Below are 17,789 nucleotides of genomic sequence, written 5' to 3' on the forward strand. Positions count from 1 at the left end.
CAATGGCTTCCACTGACTTCAGTAAGCTTTGGATCAGGCCCAGATAAAGAAGGGAGTTGTAACTCTATTGCAGCATAAGCCCTGCGATAGCCCTACTCATGTTAGCAGATGCTGGGTTTGCTAACCTAGGACTTGAGCATCTACACTACCAACATACCCAGAGAGTCAGAGTTGAAGGCTGGAAGGGACCCACAGATCATCTAGTCTGATCTGCATATCACAGGCCACCATTAGCACCCGCACACTAAATGGAACAACTGAAATTGAAATTAAACCAAAGTATTCCAGTTTACAGCAACTAGACCATTGTGTGCCATAGGCAGAGAACAGGAGTGACCCAGGTGCACCAGACCCCCACAATGGCACGGAAATGATTAAGTGACATATACCCAGTTAATTCTGCCACTTGCTGCAGAGGAAGGCGAACAACCGCCAAGGTCAGTGCCAATGTGACCTGGGAAAAATTCCTTCCTGACCCTACATGTGGTGATCAGTTAGACCCTGAGCATGGGAGCAAGAACGAAGCAAGCAAGAACCAAGCACCTGAGAGAGAGAGGATACTTGACGCTACCTCAGAGCCCAGACTCTTCCCAGCTAATGTCCAGTGTCTAGTTGTGGCCCCCAGGATGCTTCAGAAAAAGGAGATTAAAAACACACCAAGAATACATTGTGTGGAGGGGAATCCCTTCCTGACCCCTGCAGGTGGCCAGCTGAAACCTGAAGCATGAGCTTAGGAACATAAGAAAAACCAGAAGTGAGCCTCCCCGCCAGCTGTTGAGCACCCTACCATCACAAGCAACCCCATTATACAATTGCACATAATTTATCCAGAAAGGAGGAGTGAAAGGACATCTAACAGAGACAGGAGTGGGTTAACATGAGGGAAGAGAGAGGTGATTAGAAACAAATGTATACTACATGGACTTGGGATCTGATCCAGAATGGCAAGTCCTATTAAACCTCAAATCTGAGAGCCTTGATTCTCAAATTGATAGGCATTGCAGGTGCTCAGCACCTCTCAGGATTTCACCCCAAGGGCGGTATGACTCCCAGCAAGGGTAGGCAGACAAAATTGCAGTGTGAACATTGCACTAGCCTGAGCTGCCACAGCCACGTGGCTATTTTTAAGACACTAGCTCAAACAGAGCTAGCACAAGTCTGTCTGCCCACTCTGGGCATCACTCCTCCCAGCCTCAGGGGGGACACACCATAAAAGAGAAAATGCCAACAGGAAAAATAAGTCAGAGAATAAAAGACCCAAAATAAATAAATATATTTTGCGGAGATAAAAAAAGAGAATGGATTTAGAAAGTAAAAACTTTGAAGATTCAAAGATGTATTAAAGAATCAGTTTGAAGAGAAACTGGTGTTGAAAAAGATTTAGAAAAAGGGAAGGGTAGAGAAAGAAAAAGAAAGGAAGAAAAAGAAGCCAGATCCTCAGCTGATATGAATTAGTGGAGTTCCATTGAAGACAATGGAGAGGTGCTAATTTACACCAGTCCTGGATTTAGCCCAAGGGGTGAAGGCAAACCACCAGCCCCCTTGCTTTACTCAACTCCCCCCCACAACCCACCAAGAAATATAGAGTTTAAATTTTTAAAATTGGTATTTATGATTATTTAAATGAATGTGACTTTTGCCTGAATAAGGCCCTAAAGAGCAAACAAAAGCACATACACACCCACACTTTGTGCACATATAACAAACATTGCCATTGTATTAGATAACTGATATCAGAGACACCCAGGGATGGGCCGGACAATTCATTCGATATCAGATGTCCATTTCAAATATTGCTAGTCTACTTTGCCCAGGGTAATGGACACATTTCAAGCCCCAACATCCACAAAAAGTATAAAATTAGCTCTGCCCTGGAGAATTAGGGATAACAAACATACCTGTAATTGCCTCTCCTTGTCAGCATCTTGACTTCCTGAGAGAAAAAGATCTGTCTTAATTATTCAGTTAGTAAAACCCCCTCCTTCAAGCAATGTCAGCTAGTCCTTCCTGCCACTTGATTCCAGTCTGAGTCCAGTCCATTGTTCTCTCTTTGGTGGTGTGCAATACCCTCCTGACTGCAGATACCTGACCCCTCTAATTCCCCTAAAAGTCACCCAATTGGACTGCACTGCATCACTAATAAATAACTGAATGCTATCCTGTACATATAGTTACACTCTCATGCTTTGCCTCTTTGTCCTTCCTGGTATCAGTAATAACCACCAGGTTTGGCTCCTCACAGCCAATTGTAGAATCCAGCCCTCCATATTTTGCTACTAAAGTCTTAGCACTAAAACAGATGAATGTAACCCCTTTTCCAGATACCTCAAACCATACCGTGTGACCACCACATTGGGATATCAGCATCTGTTAGGGCAGTCATCTCTTAAGTGCTCCTCACTGTTTATTGTAAGGTTAGCCTTTGGTCAGAGACAAGCCAACACTCATGCCAACACACTGAAGTGCTTCATGAGTGTAAAATCCAGCCTGGACAGTGCTTTCATGGAAGACCACCAACGAACACTTAGCGGCTGTTGGAAGTGGTGCTAGTAATTCAGTAGGTGGTCATTTACCCTCTGAGTCAGTAATGAACCAGTACCCTAGCATGGTGTTAATGGACACCACTGCAGTAGGTGGCATCTTTCACATGAGCCATAAAACTAAGGTCCTGACCACTTGTGGTCATAGATCTGAAGACATTTCTTCAAGAGTAGGGTTGCTAACTCTGGTGCCTTGACCAAATTCTAACTTGAATAACTACATTCTGCCTATTTAGCTTCCCCCTGTACTTTCCGTTGCACAAGCTGTTCTTCACATTAGGTTCTAAACAGTTGTTTAGCTTTGCAGTACACCATCAAACAATTGCCACGTTTCACCTGAGAAGTAACTGCTTTTCAGCAGTGGGTCAAGTGATCTCTGTGTATAGTTTGTAAAGTGCTTTGGGATTCTTTGAGTTGATAAACAAATTTCTTAGTCTCTAAGGTGCCACAAGTACTCCTTTTTCTTTCTATGTACATTGTATGGTATCCAATGGTTGATAGTAACGGTTTTCTTCCTTTCTTTCTATAAAACAGTAAAATGGGCCAGGTTCTCCAAAGGTGTAAAGTAGCAGAACTATGGTGAGCATCTGGCTTCGTATAATATATATGCTGTGTTTAATTCATATTCATGAGCTATATCAGCACAAATGACACTATTTGTGACCGAATAGTCCTCTCACACTAGCCTTAAACCAGATTGATGCTGGTGTTAAGTGAGAAGAGAATCAGGACTGTTGTGTTTCCACTTCTTTTGTATATAACATTTTCCAAAAAAGAAAGAGAAAAAGCCCTTAAAACAGAATTCCCAATATTTGTTTTAATTTATATTCAGAACATTATTATACATCTCAGCATCCAAACCCTTCATCTTACACGAGACCTTTAATTAAATGAAACGATACAACCCTCTTGGCACTAGAACAGAGCTTTATGTTTATAAACTAAATCTGTGTCTAGAAAAATGTTGAAACTGGGGGGTTTTATGGTGAGAGTCCACTTGCTGACATCACACAGGCAAGGTGATGATTGGCTACTGGAGGGTGAAAAGAGAGTTTATATTCCAGTAGGATGACAGTGAGCAAGCAAAACTATTAAATCTGTGTCCACTGACTTCTTTTAACTAGGCTGTACACTTCAGGACTGCAAACTGGTAAGATTTCTTATGTTTAGTTTCTTTATATGTTGTATAAATTGAGACCAACTTTTTCCACCTGTTTTTCTAACCTGTTGATTCTCTATTTCTAACTGGATTGCAAAATTATGCTTTGTATACTTTGTAAAAAAAGGTATGAATTTACAGCATGATCGTTGTGATAAAGTTGAATGAAAAAGGTAACTAAGTCGTGCCATACCTAATTATAACTTGTCAACCACTCCAATATGAGACAGAAAATGTGAACAAAAAAATTTCATGAGTGAAATATAATCAAAATCCCTACTGAACAACCTAAGAAAACAATTTTTCCTGACTCTTTTCTAACCTGTGTTTAATACAGCATGGGGAAAATTTGCAGAATGGAAGAAACAGATTTTCCCACAGCTTAAAAAAGTTAATACAACTAATCTTGTTACAAACTTAAATATAGAAATGATCCCAAAAGCAGAGTTTTTAGGTGTTATATTACAGACAGGTGTAATTTGCAAGTTTCAGACCAGATCCTCAGTTGGTATAAATCAACATAACTCCACTGAAGTCTACAGAGCTACACTGATGTACTTCAGCTCAAACTCTGACTCCTTATGGCTCAGTGTCTTAATGAAATAAACAGTTGTGCAAGTTATGGATATTTTTGCTTTCAGGATCTGTGTTTATTACCTCTTCCACAGAGAAATCTGTAGTTCAGTGAAGAACCATGACAACCACATTAGAACCAAAATCAGACCACTGCAAGTTCTGAAATGTCACGAACTACAGTGCAGTTGCACCCACTTGCACATGTCTGAATTTGTTTAGTGTTTAGATCTCTCTGATTTACTTTTACTGGGGAGGCGGGTGGGTAGGAGTAGGAGTCTGGTAAGATTCCTAATCACCTTAGCACTAAAAGGTAATTTCCCACCAGCTCTCAGAGCCCACCCAGCTTTAGAGGACTTAGAGAGAAAATTGAATGAGAACTAGAGATGTGTTTCCTGGTCCTGTTCTATAGAACAAGGAAGAAGACACTTCTTCACTTCAAGACATAATTGGGTGGATCTGTTAGGGCTGAAGAGGTAGTAGACCTGCTAGCCACTTATCTCAAAGACAGTAAATAATGGAGTCAGCTGTTCCTCAGAAACCCTACAGCAGGCCACTGTTTCCCCCTGGAGACAACTAAAAGTTAAGAGAGTGATGTCCAGAGCCTGTCAAAGTCCTGAGGTCTCAAGCAAGTTTGAGGAAAGGTGCAATAGACCATTATTCAGATCAGATGATTCAGGGGTATAAATATCATACAAATATCAGGTGTTCTAAACATAAATATTATGTAAGCCCACATTGTGACCTATACTCTCATTGCTAATCAGCTGATTACCAGGGTTAGAGCAGTTGATTACTTGGAAGGGACACCTATGAGGAAAACCCATGTTTGGCAGCCCTGATCGTGGTGACATTAGCATTCTTACTATAGCAAAACCTCAGCTTGAAGTTAGGAAAATGGTGATACAGGAAGTGCCTTCAAACATAAAAATCTACTCAAGATCATTAAAGTTTCCTTTCAGAAGGATGGAGGAATTAACCCAAAGGAATTGGCCAAATTCCAGGGTGGGTAATTACATGCTACCAATCTAAATATTTCCTCCTGAAATTTCAACATTCTTGACTTCCTGCACTAACATGTTACTGTGTACTGTTGAATAATGTGTTGAATAATACAGAAAGTGACTCATTAATATTTTCATGAATTAATGTGACAAACTTGTGCTGCATAATATCACCCTATGAATTATTCATGAGGATTCAGACAATGGCCAGTTTATTTGTGAAAATGAGTGCAATTCCCAGAGGTTTTGTGAATTCTTATATGAAGGATTATTTGGTCAAGAACTCAAACTAGAAGTACATTATTCATTGTAATTGCTCACTATTCATCACTCATTAGTCTCCTGTTTTAAAAACCAAGTTGTCCAATCAGGGAGCAGAAACATTGCCATGTGACTTAGAAACCCAGCCATGCAATGCAAACAAAGGATTAGTTTGCAAAGAAAAACACCGACTAAACATTGTTCACAAACTATTTGGTGAGTACTTGCAAAGGACAACTACATTCACAGATCAGGATTTGTTAATGAATGATCCATCAACAGAGAAAGAAGGCTAAATTAATCAGATAATTTAACTGCAATGAAGTTGACATGCTCTAGGGGCATATTTACTCGGCAGCGGGAAACGTGCCTCCCAGCCTGGGTAGACAGATTTGTACTAGCTCTGCTCTAGCTAGCATGCTAAAAATAGCAGCATGGATATTGTAGCTTGGACAGCAGCTTGGGCTAGCGGCCTGAGTCTATGCCCTCCCAACTCAAGCTTGGATGGCTAGCCCATTCCATTGCCTGAGCACTAGATCCATGCTGCTCTTTTTGGCACACTAGTTCAAGCAGTATTAGTGCAAATCTGTCTACCTAGGCTGGGAGGCATGCCTCCAGCTGCAGTGTAGGCATACCCTCAGTGACATTCAACCCCAGAAATGGCAGTATTCCATTGATGGGAGAAGCGATTCCCCTATGTTTGTCTATCTCCATACATATATATTTGGGTGTGGTTGTGGGTGTGCGTGTGCACACACTTCTGTCTGTCTGTCTAAATGTCACTGGGCTAGTTCTGCATGAAAATACTGCATAAGTCATTAGCCCAGGAGCTCCCTTGCTCTGCTGATGTTTCATAAATGTGAAGTAAATATACTGACATTACCCTTCTTGTTACTTCCAGAAAATACAACAATGAGGACTGCACTTATCTTTATCTGCCTTTTGGGAATAGCCTGTGCTTTCTCAGTAAGTGGCTTCAACAACTGACTAACTCTTCTAGATCATTTATGAGGCACTAGAATACCACTTGCCAGTGACTTTGCCTTGCTGGTGTTTTTAAGTAGGAGAACCATTCATTAAAATAACCTTTTCCAACAGGCAAAAAGCTTCTATAGAAGAGCAAAATCAGATGACTCAGAAGAAAACGCGGTATGATATCAGCCTTGTTGGATTATTTTTGTGTATTAGAATTACACTCACTTGTTTCTTAAGCACCAATACCGGAAACCAAAATTGATTTAGTTTTTTTACTTTTTTGCTAGGTTTTCAAGAACAGACATCGATATTATTTTTACAGATATGCCTATGTGTATCCACCACACAGAAGAATTCAGGTAAATGCAGCTTTTTAAAAGGAGTTATAAACATTGCCTGTCACATTATGATCCACACACTTAACATAATTAGATACCTCTTGAACAAAAATAATTGCCAATTTTAGATAATTTAAAGTTATTTGGAACAATTCACATATATTTGAACTCAGCTTTGGCATAAGGAGGAATAATTCCATCAACATCACCTGAAAGTAGAGGAGTTAAACCCATTTGCACCAGGACTGAATTTGGCCTGGGGTGTTCCAAAGACAGTTAGGGATGTTAATTTATTCTTATTCAGATGGGTGAACCTAATCTGCTTCAAGATCCTGCAAATCTCTTAAATTCTCTTTTGGGTCCGTGAAATTTTCTCTATATAGTTTAAAATGGAGCAAAATGAACCATTCATATTGATTTATATATATAACTGGTTCAGTTTTTACAAACAAAAGCCTGTGGGTGAAATCCTTACCGCATGCAACTCAATCCTTACCTCATGCAAAAATCCCCTGGACTTCAACAGGGCCAAGATTTCACCCCAAATGTTTCTCTAGCCAAAACGAAACAATACCAGCTATGCTTTAGAGAAAGAAACCTCCAAAAGCTGAACTGGCACAAGTGCGGGTCCTATGGTGTGTGTGGGGGAGTTGGGGGATGCGCAGATTCTCAGCTAATTTAAATATTGTAGCTCAGTGGAGCTACAGAAATTCACAACGGATGATGATCTGGCCTTCTGGGTGGTGTACATGTACTGGGCCTGATTCTGATCCATCTGTAGTGGTGTAAATTAGGATTAACTCCACTGAAGTCAGCAAATTTATACTAGTGTAAGTCTGGGGTAAGTGAAAGGAGAATCAGGCTCATTATATCCATTTTTTCAGCCACCCTAACTTATGCCCAGGTCTGGCCTTTGGTGTTTTGCTGCCAGAGGAAAAAATATTTTTGGCACCACCCAAATGGCCGAGTTTAAAACAACACCCCCCCCACACCCCCCCCAAAAAATCCCAAATGGCTGCGTCAACCATTCAAGCAACAGCAACAAAAAAAGAGATGAGCAATGTGATGCCCCTGAAAATTGCCATCCAGAGCCCCCACCTTGGCTGCCCACCCGTAGGGCTGGCCCTGCTTATGTGCAGTTGACTGTGGGGCTGGCTGACATTCAGAAATAGTCAGATGTGGGAATGCCCCAGGCACACCTCTTTCTCCCTGGGAATATCCCCCAGTGTGACCCCTGAACTGGGGGCTGCTGCAGGTAACAGAGGAGAGTCAGTGAATTCCCCAGGAATTCCCCACAGTATCTTTACAGCCTTTTATGCTGTCAGAGCCAGTGGAAAGGAGCTGGAGGGCAGTCATAAAAAGGGCCAGGTTTTGAAAAGGGCCTGGCACCCAGCTGCCCCCATTGTAACACTTATGACCAGATTTACAAAGAAGAGCTCAGCACTCCAATAAGTTGGGATCTTTTGAACATCTAGCCCACGAGGTTCATGTTCCAAAGACATTTGGTGTGACTCACAGGGGCACTGACACAAAACATGTCATTTAAAAGAGACTCACTGTTACATAAGATAAAATAATTACACTCATTTTAAAGCAGTAAACAAAGGCCACTTAATTCCCAGACCTGTCCAGAACTGTGGCCAGTATAGCCGTATGGATTGCATCCTGCCTGACGGTACTGCCAAGAATATGACATCATTTACCTCAGTATGGCCTCTGGAAATGGCACAGACTGGCATGGCTCAGAGTTACAGGAAAGCAGGATGTGTAATTGCATAATTACAAATTATGCAAAGGAGACTCCACTGGAAGAAGTAATTTTGCTTACAACTGAAAAAAAAATAGGAGAAATGGCAGAATTTACTGTATGCTTTAAAAAAAAAAGACAGCAGTTTGGAATTATTTTTCATGGACTCAATATCTGTATCTTTTGACTGGCATGCAGTTAGATGCAGAGGCACAGTCAGAGATTTCCTCTGAAGCTAAAAACAGTCTTGTGTCTGGGAATGATGCCCCAGCAGCACAGTGGTTTGGAGTGTCCCTCGGGTACAAATATATTTTTGTGCGGGCCCATCTTTAGCTATCACTCACAATGTCAGAGAAGAATCCTGTGAACCCATCTCTCATCTAGTCCCTAATTACGCTGAACGCAAATGTCAACGTACAGAAGATACAAGCTCCAAGGCCAAAAAGGCTTGTGGGCTTCCTGGGTTTCCCTACACCTTTCCTCTCCCCACCTCCAGAAATAATAGTCATAATAAAGCCCTGTATGGAAAGCTAATGATTTGGTTCCCAGATAATGTGAGTAGAAATGTTTACTGCCTTTATAGGAAGTATTAACATATCCAAGCAAAAAATTACTTATACCTTCAGTGAAAAATTGAATGATGAGAACTACATCTATTTCAAAGCACATCCATTCTCTCCAGAAATCTATGTTTACATACCTATCTCATGGCGAGCTGCAAGTCTAAATTAAAAGGAGTACTTGTGGCATCTAAGAGACAGTGAGCTGTAGCTCACGAAAGCTTATGCTCAAATAAATTGGTTAGTCTCTGAGGTGCCACAAGTACTCCTTTTCTTTTTGCGAATACAGACTAACACGGCTGCTACTCTGAAGTCTAAATTAATTAAGGCCAGATTCTGGTACCCTTTCTGCCTGCTTAGTAACAAATGGCATAAATCAATTTAATGGCCGAGCAGCACTTTGAAAGTGTTAAGTGCTGTGTAAGTAACTGGATGAACCAGGGCGGAAAACCACAGCGTAGCACTGAATGGTGGCAGGGGAAAGGGAAGCTTCTGTCCCCCTATAGCTTATTGTCCGAGGCCTCTATTCTTTTCCATAAAGCTCTGTGGTTCCTGGGAAAGTCTGATGGTAGATAAGTTGTTGGAGAGGCAATATATTTGGCAGAAGATGTTCTGTAGACAGGGAAGCAGATTTACAGTAAAAGGAGAGGGAAAGCGCACACATACCAGCAAGGGAGCTTTTCAGTCCAGAGAGTGGGATGGCTTAGTGGGCTACACCCCACAGCTGAAGTGTTTAGTCTCCCAGGAGGACAGATTCAATCAGCTCTAGGCCAGGTTGATCCTGCCCTCCATCCTCAATGTACATACTCTGAGTCCCACGAAGTTTTCAGACAAGACCATAAAAATCTGTCTACTGTGTCAGAGCAGCAGCCGTGTTAGTCTGTATTAGCAAAAAGAAAAGGAGGACTTGTGGCACCTTAGAGACTAACCAATTTATTTGAGCCTAAGCTTTCGTGAGCTGCATCCGATGAAGTGAGCTGTCGCTCATGAAAGCTTAGGCTCAAATAAATTGGTCAGTCTCTAAGGTGCCACAAGTCCTCCTTTTCTTTTTGTCTACTGTGTGTGGACTTTGAAGGAACTATGAGGCCATTTGAAAGGCTCAGGGTTTATCAGTGCACAGAATCATTGTGCAGCTCTGGTGTGCTGGCTGGTGGCTGTGCTCCCCCCAGAAGGTCAATCTCGTTCAGTAAGGTGCATGTATATAATCGGTGCTGAAAGGCATAATATAATTGGGATGAAAGGCATTGTCCACATCAGCCATTTTTTGTACAACATGCTCCCCTGAGAAGCTGGTGGAACATCAGTATAACTGTGGTATACACACGTCTCAAGGGTTCATTGACATTACAAACCCTTCTCCACCTGACTCTCCACCACTCTCTGCATCACAAGTTTCATGTTCGCCATCATAAGGTCACCAGAATCCTTTAACTGTCTGGCTAACCTTGTAGATCAATTATCCATGTAGAATCTTTTCTGTGCTTTATATGCAATTCTCAGAAACACTCTCTCTCTCTCTCCCTCCCCCATTAACTGGAAGCACAGGAAAGGAAATACTCACAATTTTCCCTCTGTTTAGAGCAGTGACTCAGAAGAAGAGGGGGATGGTGACAGCTCGGATGAGGAGGAAGAAGAAGAAGGGGTATGTAACTTGCATGGCCATTGTCAAAACAAACCAAGTAGCACAAAAAAAATCAAACAAAAAATAGGGATTTTTTAATAGTCTGAACTCTCTGAATGGTCATTGTCAGGATTGCTAACTACCCACAGGTTTCCATTCTGGACTGCTGCTATGTTTTTTAAGCCCTGAGTCATTTTTTTTTAAAATGGGGGAGTAGTCTTTGAGATACAGTCCAGCCTTTCTGTTTCCAACAGTTTAGAAATGGGCAGGGCTTGATAAAATTGCAGAAAAGACCAGCTTCAGGCCTAAGAAGATGAAGTGTTAATAATGTTCAGCACTTCAATAGTGCCCTTCATCTAAGAACCTCTTTAAAAACAACATTGTGAGACAGGTAAGTATTGTTACTAGCTTTTTTACAAATGGGTAAACTGAGGCACTAACAGTGGAAAGCCCTGCTTAACGATTAGACCATAGAACTAGGTTTACTACATTTAGATCAGGATAATAGCAAAGCAAATTGACTGTGGAGAATTATGGAACTAAACTCTTCTTTCCTTAGAGAGTCTGTGGGCCAGATCCTCAGCTGATATAAATCTGAAAAGCTCCATTGACAGTAATGTAACTTTCCTGATTCACACTAACTGAGGATCTGGCCCTATGTCCAGTTCTTTCAGCTGTATGTGTTTGTGTGGGACGTTATGTAGAGCAGCATGCAATCTTCTGCACTGTTCCTGAGTTTGGTGATTCACCAGTCCTTATTTTACCGACATAGAAGTTGTTCTCCCTGTTGGCACACCACAGAATTCTGCAACATAATCCTTAGGGAAATAAAGTGACCCAGAAACAAGAGTGGCCCCAGTGTTAACTCATAAAACAAGCCCATCAACACAGAAAAGGGAACACTGACTACAGAGAGTACTTCCATCACATAACCATGGGGTGTATTTGCAGTACTGGGAGTTAAACATCCTCTCTTATTACTATTTACCTTCTAAATTGTGTTGTCTCCTTCAAAACTGATATAATCTCTTGTGTAAATATGTATTTTGGTGTAATACTATTTTTGGAAATGTATAGTTTGACCTGGACAAGCAGTAATAGCTTCTTTGCTACCATTATGGTCTCTTGAGTCAATGTGTGCTTAGACACTACTGTATTTATAACACCGAATTTTTGGCTTGAATGACTGTTATGGGTTACAAAGGTGCCATTATATATATATTGTGCTTACCTGGCTTTCCACACACTTATACATCAACCATTGGTGTTAATTATACAGGTATCCAGAGAAAGGAATATATCACACTCCTAAATCTACATACTGAAAATAATCGTGCAATTTTATTTGAAAATACTTAGGGTTAAATCCTGAGGCATGCTACATGGATGCAGAATGCCCAACGGCAGTTGAAAAATCAATATGTCAGGTTCACGGGAGGCAATAATTATCTGAGAGCCTGGTGCATAGAGATTCTGCAACCTATGTGCTGTGGAGATCTCTGCAACTCAGTACAGGGGCAATGGGGGAAGCATAAGCAAGACAGGGCACCAGTGTTTCCATACAAAGCATAAATCTACAGGATTGAAACACCACAACCAGGAGAACAAACAGTGGACCTTACCCCCCCGATTCACCTCCTTGTCATGTATTAGTAGCTGTGGCCCAGCTAACCAGATATCCTGAGTAGTTGAGTCTGAGTCCACTCCTCAGTCCTGTGGGGCTTTCATGTGGAGCAAGGTGTACCTTCTTTGCTCCGTTTCCATGAATTTGGCCTTTCATGCATAGTCAGGAAACCAGGATTTTAAACAGAGTAACTCATTTGAAATTTATTTCCCAATTGGTACCTTTGTTGGCAGAGAAGATGAAACTCGATCTGATGGCGAATAAATTGCCCTATCAGTTTGAGAGAAAAGAGGAAAATATATTTCAAAATACCCCCTGCAAAGAACATGCCCCTTGTGGTGGAGCGCAAATAGCTTAAACATTTATAGACCAGCACAGCTAAGATTTTCCAAAGTGAGGAGTTAGTTTTTTTGGGTGCCCAACATGAGTGATTTTAAAGGGACCTGATTTTCAGAACATGCTGAGCACCTACCCCTTGAAAGTCTCTCAATTTGAGTACCCACAAACTGAAACATCCAGGACCATTAGTGTGTATGGAAAATGTTCACCTACATTTAAAGATGGATCTTATCTGGAAAGGGCTTCAACATGGTCTCTGTTCTGGTGGGCACAGTATTAATTATGTGTTCATTGCAGTTGCCATCAGGTAGGTGAGCATTTAATCTCTAACTTTGAGTTTACAGTTATTCACAAGGATAAAAATGGTATCCAAAAAAAAACAGAGGCCACATTTTAAAAGGCAGGGCATTACCATGTATATTGTGTCTGTATTCATCTGTAGGCAGAATACTGTCATCTAAAAACAATCCCTCTATTATCTACCTGCCAAGACTAGAGTCAGGTTTCTGCCTTTCCTTTGGGAAGTGTTGATGACATGCAGACAACCTGGAGCAGAGCCAGAATCTGCATCCTGAAGCTGTTTAGGTGTTGGTGATATAAACAACTCTGGCAGGAAAAACCCAGACCCCTGAAAGCATAAAACCAGGTCCTGGCTGGATTAAAAAAAACCAAAAAAAACCAACCCCTTTAACTTCTCCTTTAAAGTGCTTCTACTTGTAACTCTTAAATCTCCATATGAATTTCGTTTACATGACTTGAGGTTTCAGATAGTAAATTTGTGAAGTGAACCAAAGTGGCTTGAAGAAACATTGACTTTATTCTCTATTGTTTTTGTTTTTTTAAAAAGCGGTTTCCAGGCTATGACAATTCTGTGGCAGGCTTTAGCCTTAAAGGCAGTGGAAAGAAAGATAATTTATAATGAAGAGGCAGAACCTCAGCAATGGCTATATAAACAGCATAACTATGATAATTATTTTATTGGGCACATGACAAGTTCTGATACCTATCCGCACAGACAACCACACCATGCAATTTGGTGGCTCTTTCAAGAGAGTAGAAAATAACTTACGTTTTAACTGGCACTAAATTAACCCAACATTTTAGGTTTACCTTCCTTGATTCCTCTTTAGATACTGAACAGCGAGTGTTGAAGGTGATCACATTAGATTGTTCCTCTCTTTAGTATCTTACTACTGGTCATGTAAACAAGGCAGTCCTCAGAAGACGGGGAAAGTCTATGGAATTTTTACAAATTCTAACACTAGCAATTGGCTGTGTGCAAAAATAAGAAAGAAAAATTGAGCCAGGCTTGCCAGAGGAACAAGAGGAATTACTAAAAGAACCAGCACAAGCACCATGTACAGGTATCTATCTACAATTTGAGAAATAGGTTTCTCTCTTCCCCAATCTCAGCTTTGAGAACAGGTGAAGCTAGCCATCAGTAGCCTCAGAAGTCAAATGTCCCTCCCATTCAATTGAGATAGAAAACAAACCTTAAAAGTCAGTCTGGCAGAAGTGGGCCTCCTATATCATTTTTATTTGTTGATTACAATTTTTCACTCTTCCCTCTCTGCTGCTTTGTCATTGTGTCTCTATATTTTTTCCAGTCTCCCCAACAATCTGATCCACTTTGCACTCTATTTCTTCAGTGGTGTTTTTTCATCTGCTCCCTTTTCCAGAGATACTCCAAAGCAGAAAGCAAACCCATTGATGTCTGAGTTCAAATCAAAACTTTCAAACCCACTATGTCTGGGTGCATTTGAAGCAAAAAGAGTTCACCCATCCCTACTTCAAAGCTTAATTTGGTTCTTTCAAATGATATACTTTGTTAAACAAGAGACCAAAACAAAACCATTCAGCTTCAGTCCCTGATGTGTAATTACAAAGGAAGGATGGGACCCGTTTTGGTTTTCATTGAGGTCTCAAAGCAAAAATTCCTGGGAAAATACAAAACCCAAAGTAGTCCCAGTTTTCTGAAGAGTTCTTTGAGATGTTGTGTGATTGTGAATGGGACCTTAGCGGTCAGTTCGAGGATAGCTATATTAAGATATGGTCTGCACTGTGAAAAAACTTGGACAAACCTCAGCTCTAGAAACACAAAACCAAAAGTGGTCCCAGTTGTCCAATGTTAAAGTAGCATACTTAAATACACACAAACCCAGAGTCTTACTTGAACTGCTCATTATATAATTACAATTACTACATGCACTATAGCTGTAACTGCTTGTACATTAGGGTTGCAAATTCATGTGCTTTTTTGCTCGAGCATCTACCTGTATATATGCAGATTTAACAGTTTAGCCATAGAGCTTACATTTTACCATAGAGGCAGTGGGGCTGGATCAATTTTTATAATGCGGGTGCTGAGAGCCATTTAACCAAACTGTAAACCCTGTATAGAATGGAAACCATTTCAAGCCAGGGGGCGTGTCAGCACCCCCAGCACCCCTAGTTCCAGCACCTATGCATAGAGATACAAAATTTTACATGCAACTGTGACTACTAAATGGCCAGTTGTGTATTATATGTGCATAATACTAACGTATATAAAATAATCATGGTAGCTGAACACACCAACTCAGGCTTCTAGAAAAAATGTGCCCCTTAAGGTGAAATTATCAACGCATCCTCTACCTCATTACTAAGTGTGTGCTTGTAATTTTGTTCACACAATCATTTCGTCTTGCAGATAATGGGATTTTCATGCAGCCTGTTTGTTTAGATTTGCCTATGACTGTGCACACTCAATTTTGAGGCTGCTTTTGAAAACAGAGGTCTAAAATTATTTGTTCTTGAACTCCACAGCCAAGACACAAATTCAGGATTCTTTGTTTTCCCTGCAAGGATTGGCATCGCAAGCTCCTAAGAAAGAGTGCTTTCCTTCAGTATTTAAAGCAGACACAGCAAGGACAGAAGGGAAAGACAATTCCCTCTATTGAAATGTTTACTGCTCACATGATGAGATTATTTTTACATCTCTGTCGAAACTAAAACAGCCTCTGTGACCAGTGCCATGTAATATCTCAGCAGGAGCAGTCAAATGAAGGAAACAATGGAGAGAATGAAGGTGAAGAAACTACGACTGAGGCTCCCACTGGAAAGAAGGCTGTAGGCAAGAAATGCCTTGGTAACGGAATAACCAAAATCCCTAAGAAGGTAATATTTGCAGCCCTCCAGTAAGTTTATAAATACAATGAAGCCAGTACAAAAGGCTGCCACCCTCCTGGCCCAATAGACTGGCCCAAGGAATCCCAAAATACATTGAGATTGATTCTCTGCTCACCCATTTTACACCGGTGTAACTCAATGGACTCCTGATTTACTCTGGAGAACAGGCCCAGTAAGTACAGTTCAGCTCCTTTATTAGATGGTTCCCATTGTTAGACCTCAATTTGTGTCATAACAATTCGTAGTAGTATTTATGTTTCCAAGAGTTCCTACAGGTCTAGACCAGGTAAGGGCCCTCACTATGGTAGGCACCATACAAAACACATATATAGTGACAGCTTACAATTTGAAGGCAGGCTTTACAGTGCCTTAATGTCTTTCTGTTCCCACAAACCAGGGGGAAATACCAGTGCTATAAAATACAGTATGTATTCAATGCTTCTTAGTCTGGAGCACATTCCGCTTTTTGGCATGGGCTTAGGAGCCAGTGGATGATATTTCTCGCTGTATCTGCTGGGAGGTAAACATGCTGAAAGGAGTCTCTGTCTGCAGCCATGTATTACCAGCTCCTCAGCTTGTGTAAGTCAGTGGAGTCAACATGTGCCTTTCAGATGGGCACAATGCTTTTTGCATGTTCCCAATTGCACTGGGAGTAATTTATTGCACCATTTTGAAAGCTCTGTCATATTGCTGCCCAGTGGGCCAGCCACTGTGGGTGGGTGTGGGTAGAGAGCCATACCGCTGCTTACTTCCCTGCCATTTCCCCCTAGAGTGTGGGAAGCTTTTGGAATGCAGTCCCTGCCCCACCCCCGCCCCCAAGGGACTGAGTTGCAACTAACCATCCCTTACATGGGCCATGCAAGAAGCCGGGAGGGAATCTTTCCTTCCTCCTACCCATCTGTGGTCCATTAGGGCAAGACACACCTTGCCTGAAGTTCTCAGAGCTCAGGATCTGGCCCCATGTTAAAAGTTTTTGAATGACTGCGTCTTTCTCTTGTCTATTTATCCCTTTGTAAATCCGAACCCTTTTGCCATATGTGGCACAGGAGCAAGACTGCCAAGGTCCTGAGAATGCTGAAACGGGTGAAAGCGCTAAGAAGGGGGGGGGATGCAAAGCTCCCGGAAAAGGCGGGAAGAGCGAAGGCTCTGAAGGCGAAGAGGACAGCGATGAAAATGAGGAGGAGGAAAATGAAGAAGAGGAGGAAGAAACTGAAAAAGTGGATGAGAACGGGACCGGCGGCAATGGCACGAGCACCAATGGTACGGATACAGAGAATGGGAATGGTGGCAATGGAGAGGCTGAAGAGGAGGAGGAGGAAGAGAATGAAACTGAAGCCACAACCATCATCATCACCACCCCGACAGATCCGGGGCGAGGTGACACCACGCCAACTGAGGATGAGGTTTATGACACCACCACCCCTGGGGATCTGTGGGGTTATGAAAACGGAGAAACCACCACCCCGGGCTATGAAAATGGCTACGAAAGCCAAACAGATTATAACGACGGCCGGGAGAATGGGTATCCCCGAGGGGACAGCTACAGAACATACGAGGATGAATATGGCTACTACAAGGGGCATGGGTATGATGTATATGGCCATGATTACTATTACAATCAATGAACAGCAAGACTGTGATTGATATTGTTAATGCTCATACTCTGCATGGCAATTGTTTTCAATGTTCTCAGGAAGGTGCAGCAAAATGTAACTCGATGCCGGTAAAAAAGGGGAAGGGGGGGATCCACCTTTAATGAGTGGCATTACTGCTAACTACTAAAATGTGCTCTTTGTTAAAGACATGCTTTTGGACATTATATATGCTCCTGGGGTTTGTAGATTTTTAATCCTGGTACTGAGGAATATTGTATGTCAGGT

The 17,789-nt window shown here is 41.6% G+C and overlaps 1 protein-coding gene across 1 annotated transcript; it reads left to right on the forward strand.

Annotated features, from left to right (window-relative positions):
• Positions 1-6,449: 6,449 nt before the first annotated feature.
• IBSP (integrin binding sialoprotein) lies at positions 6,450-17,534 on the forward strand. Its single transcript, XM_077814376.1, has 6 exons — positions 6,450-6,503; positions 6,636-6,686; positions 6,800-6,871; positions 10,737-10,799; positions 15,769-15,897; positions 16,956-17,534. Exons 1-6 carry the CDS (start codon positions 6,450-6,452, stop codon positions 17,532-17,534), a joined length of 948 nt encoding a protein of 315 aa, XP_077670502.1.
• The last annotated feature ends 255 nt before the right edge of the window (positions 17,535-17,789 follow it).

This window comes from Eretmochelys imbricata, chromosome 4 (assembly GCF_965152235.1).
Source record: "Eretmochelys imbricata isolate rEreImb1 chromosome 4, rEreImb1.hap1, whole genome shotgun sequence".
In the NCBI taxonomy this organism is placed as follows: domain Eukaryota; kingdom Metazoa; phylum Chordata; order Testudines; family Cheloniidae; genus Eretmochelys; species Eretmochelys imbricata.

Excerpts from the sequence above, each read along its gene's own strand:
- IBSP (XM_077814376.1), top strand. The coding sequence starts at position 6,450 with ATGAGGACTGCACTTATCTTTATCTGCCTTTTGGGAATAGCCTGTGCT. Across the intron at positions 10,800-15,768 it reads AGGAGGAAGAAGAAGAAGGG|CAGGAGCAGTCAAATGAAGG; the intron begins GTATGTAACTTG and ends GTAATATCTCAG. Across the intron at positions 15,898-16,955 it reads TAACCAAAATCCCTAAGAAG|GAGCAAGACTGCCAAGGTCC; the intron begins GTAATATTTGCA and ends TATGTGGCACAG.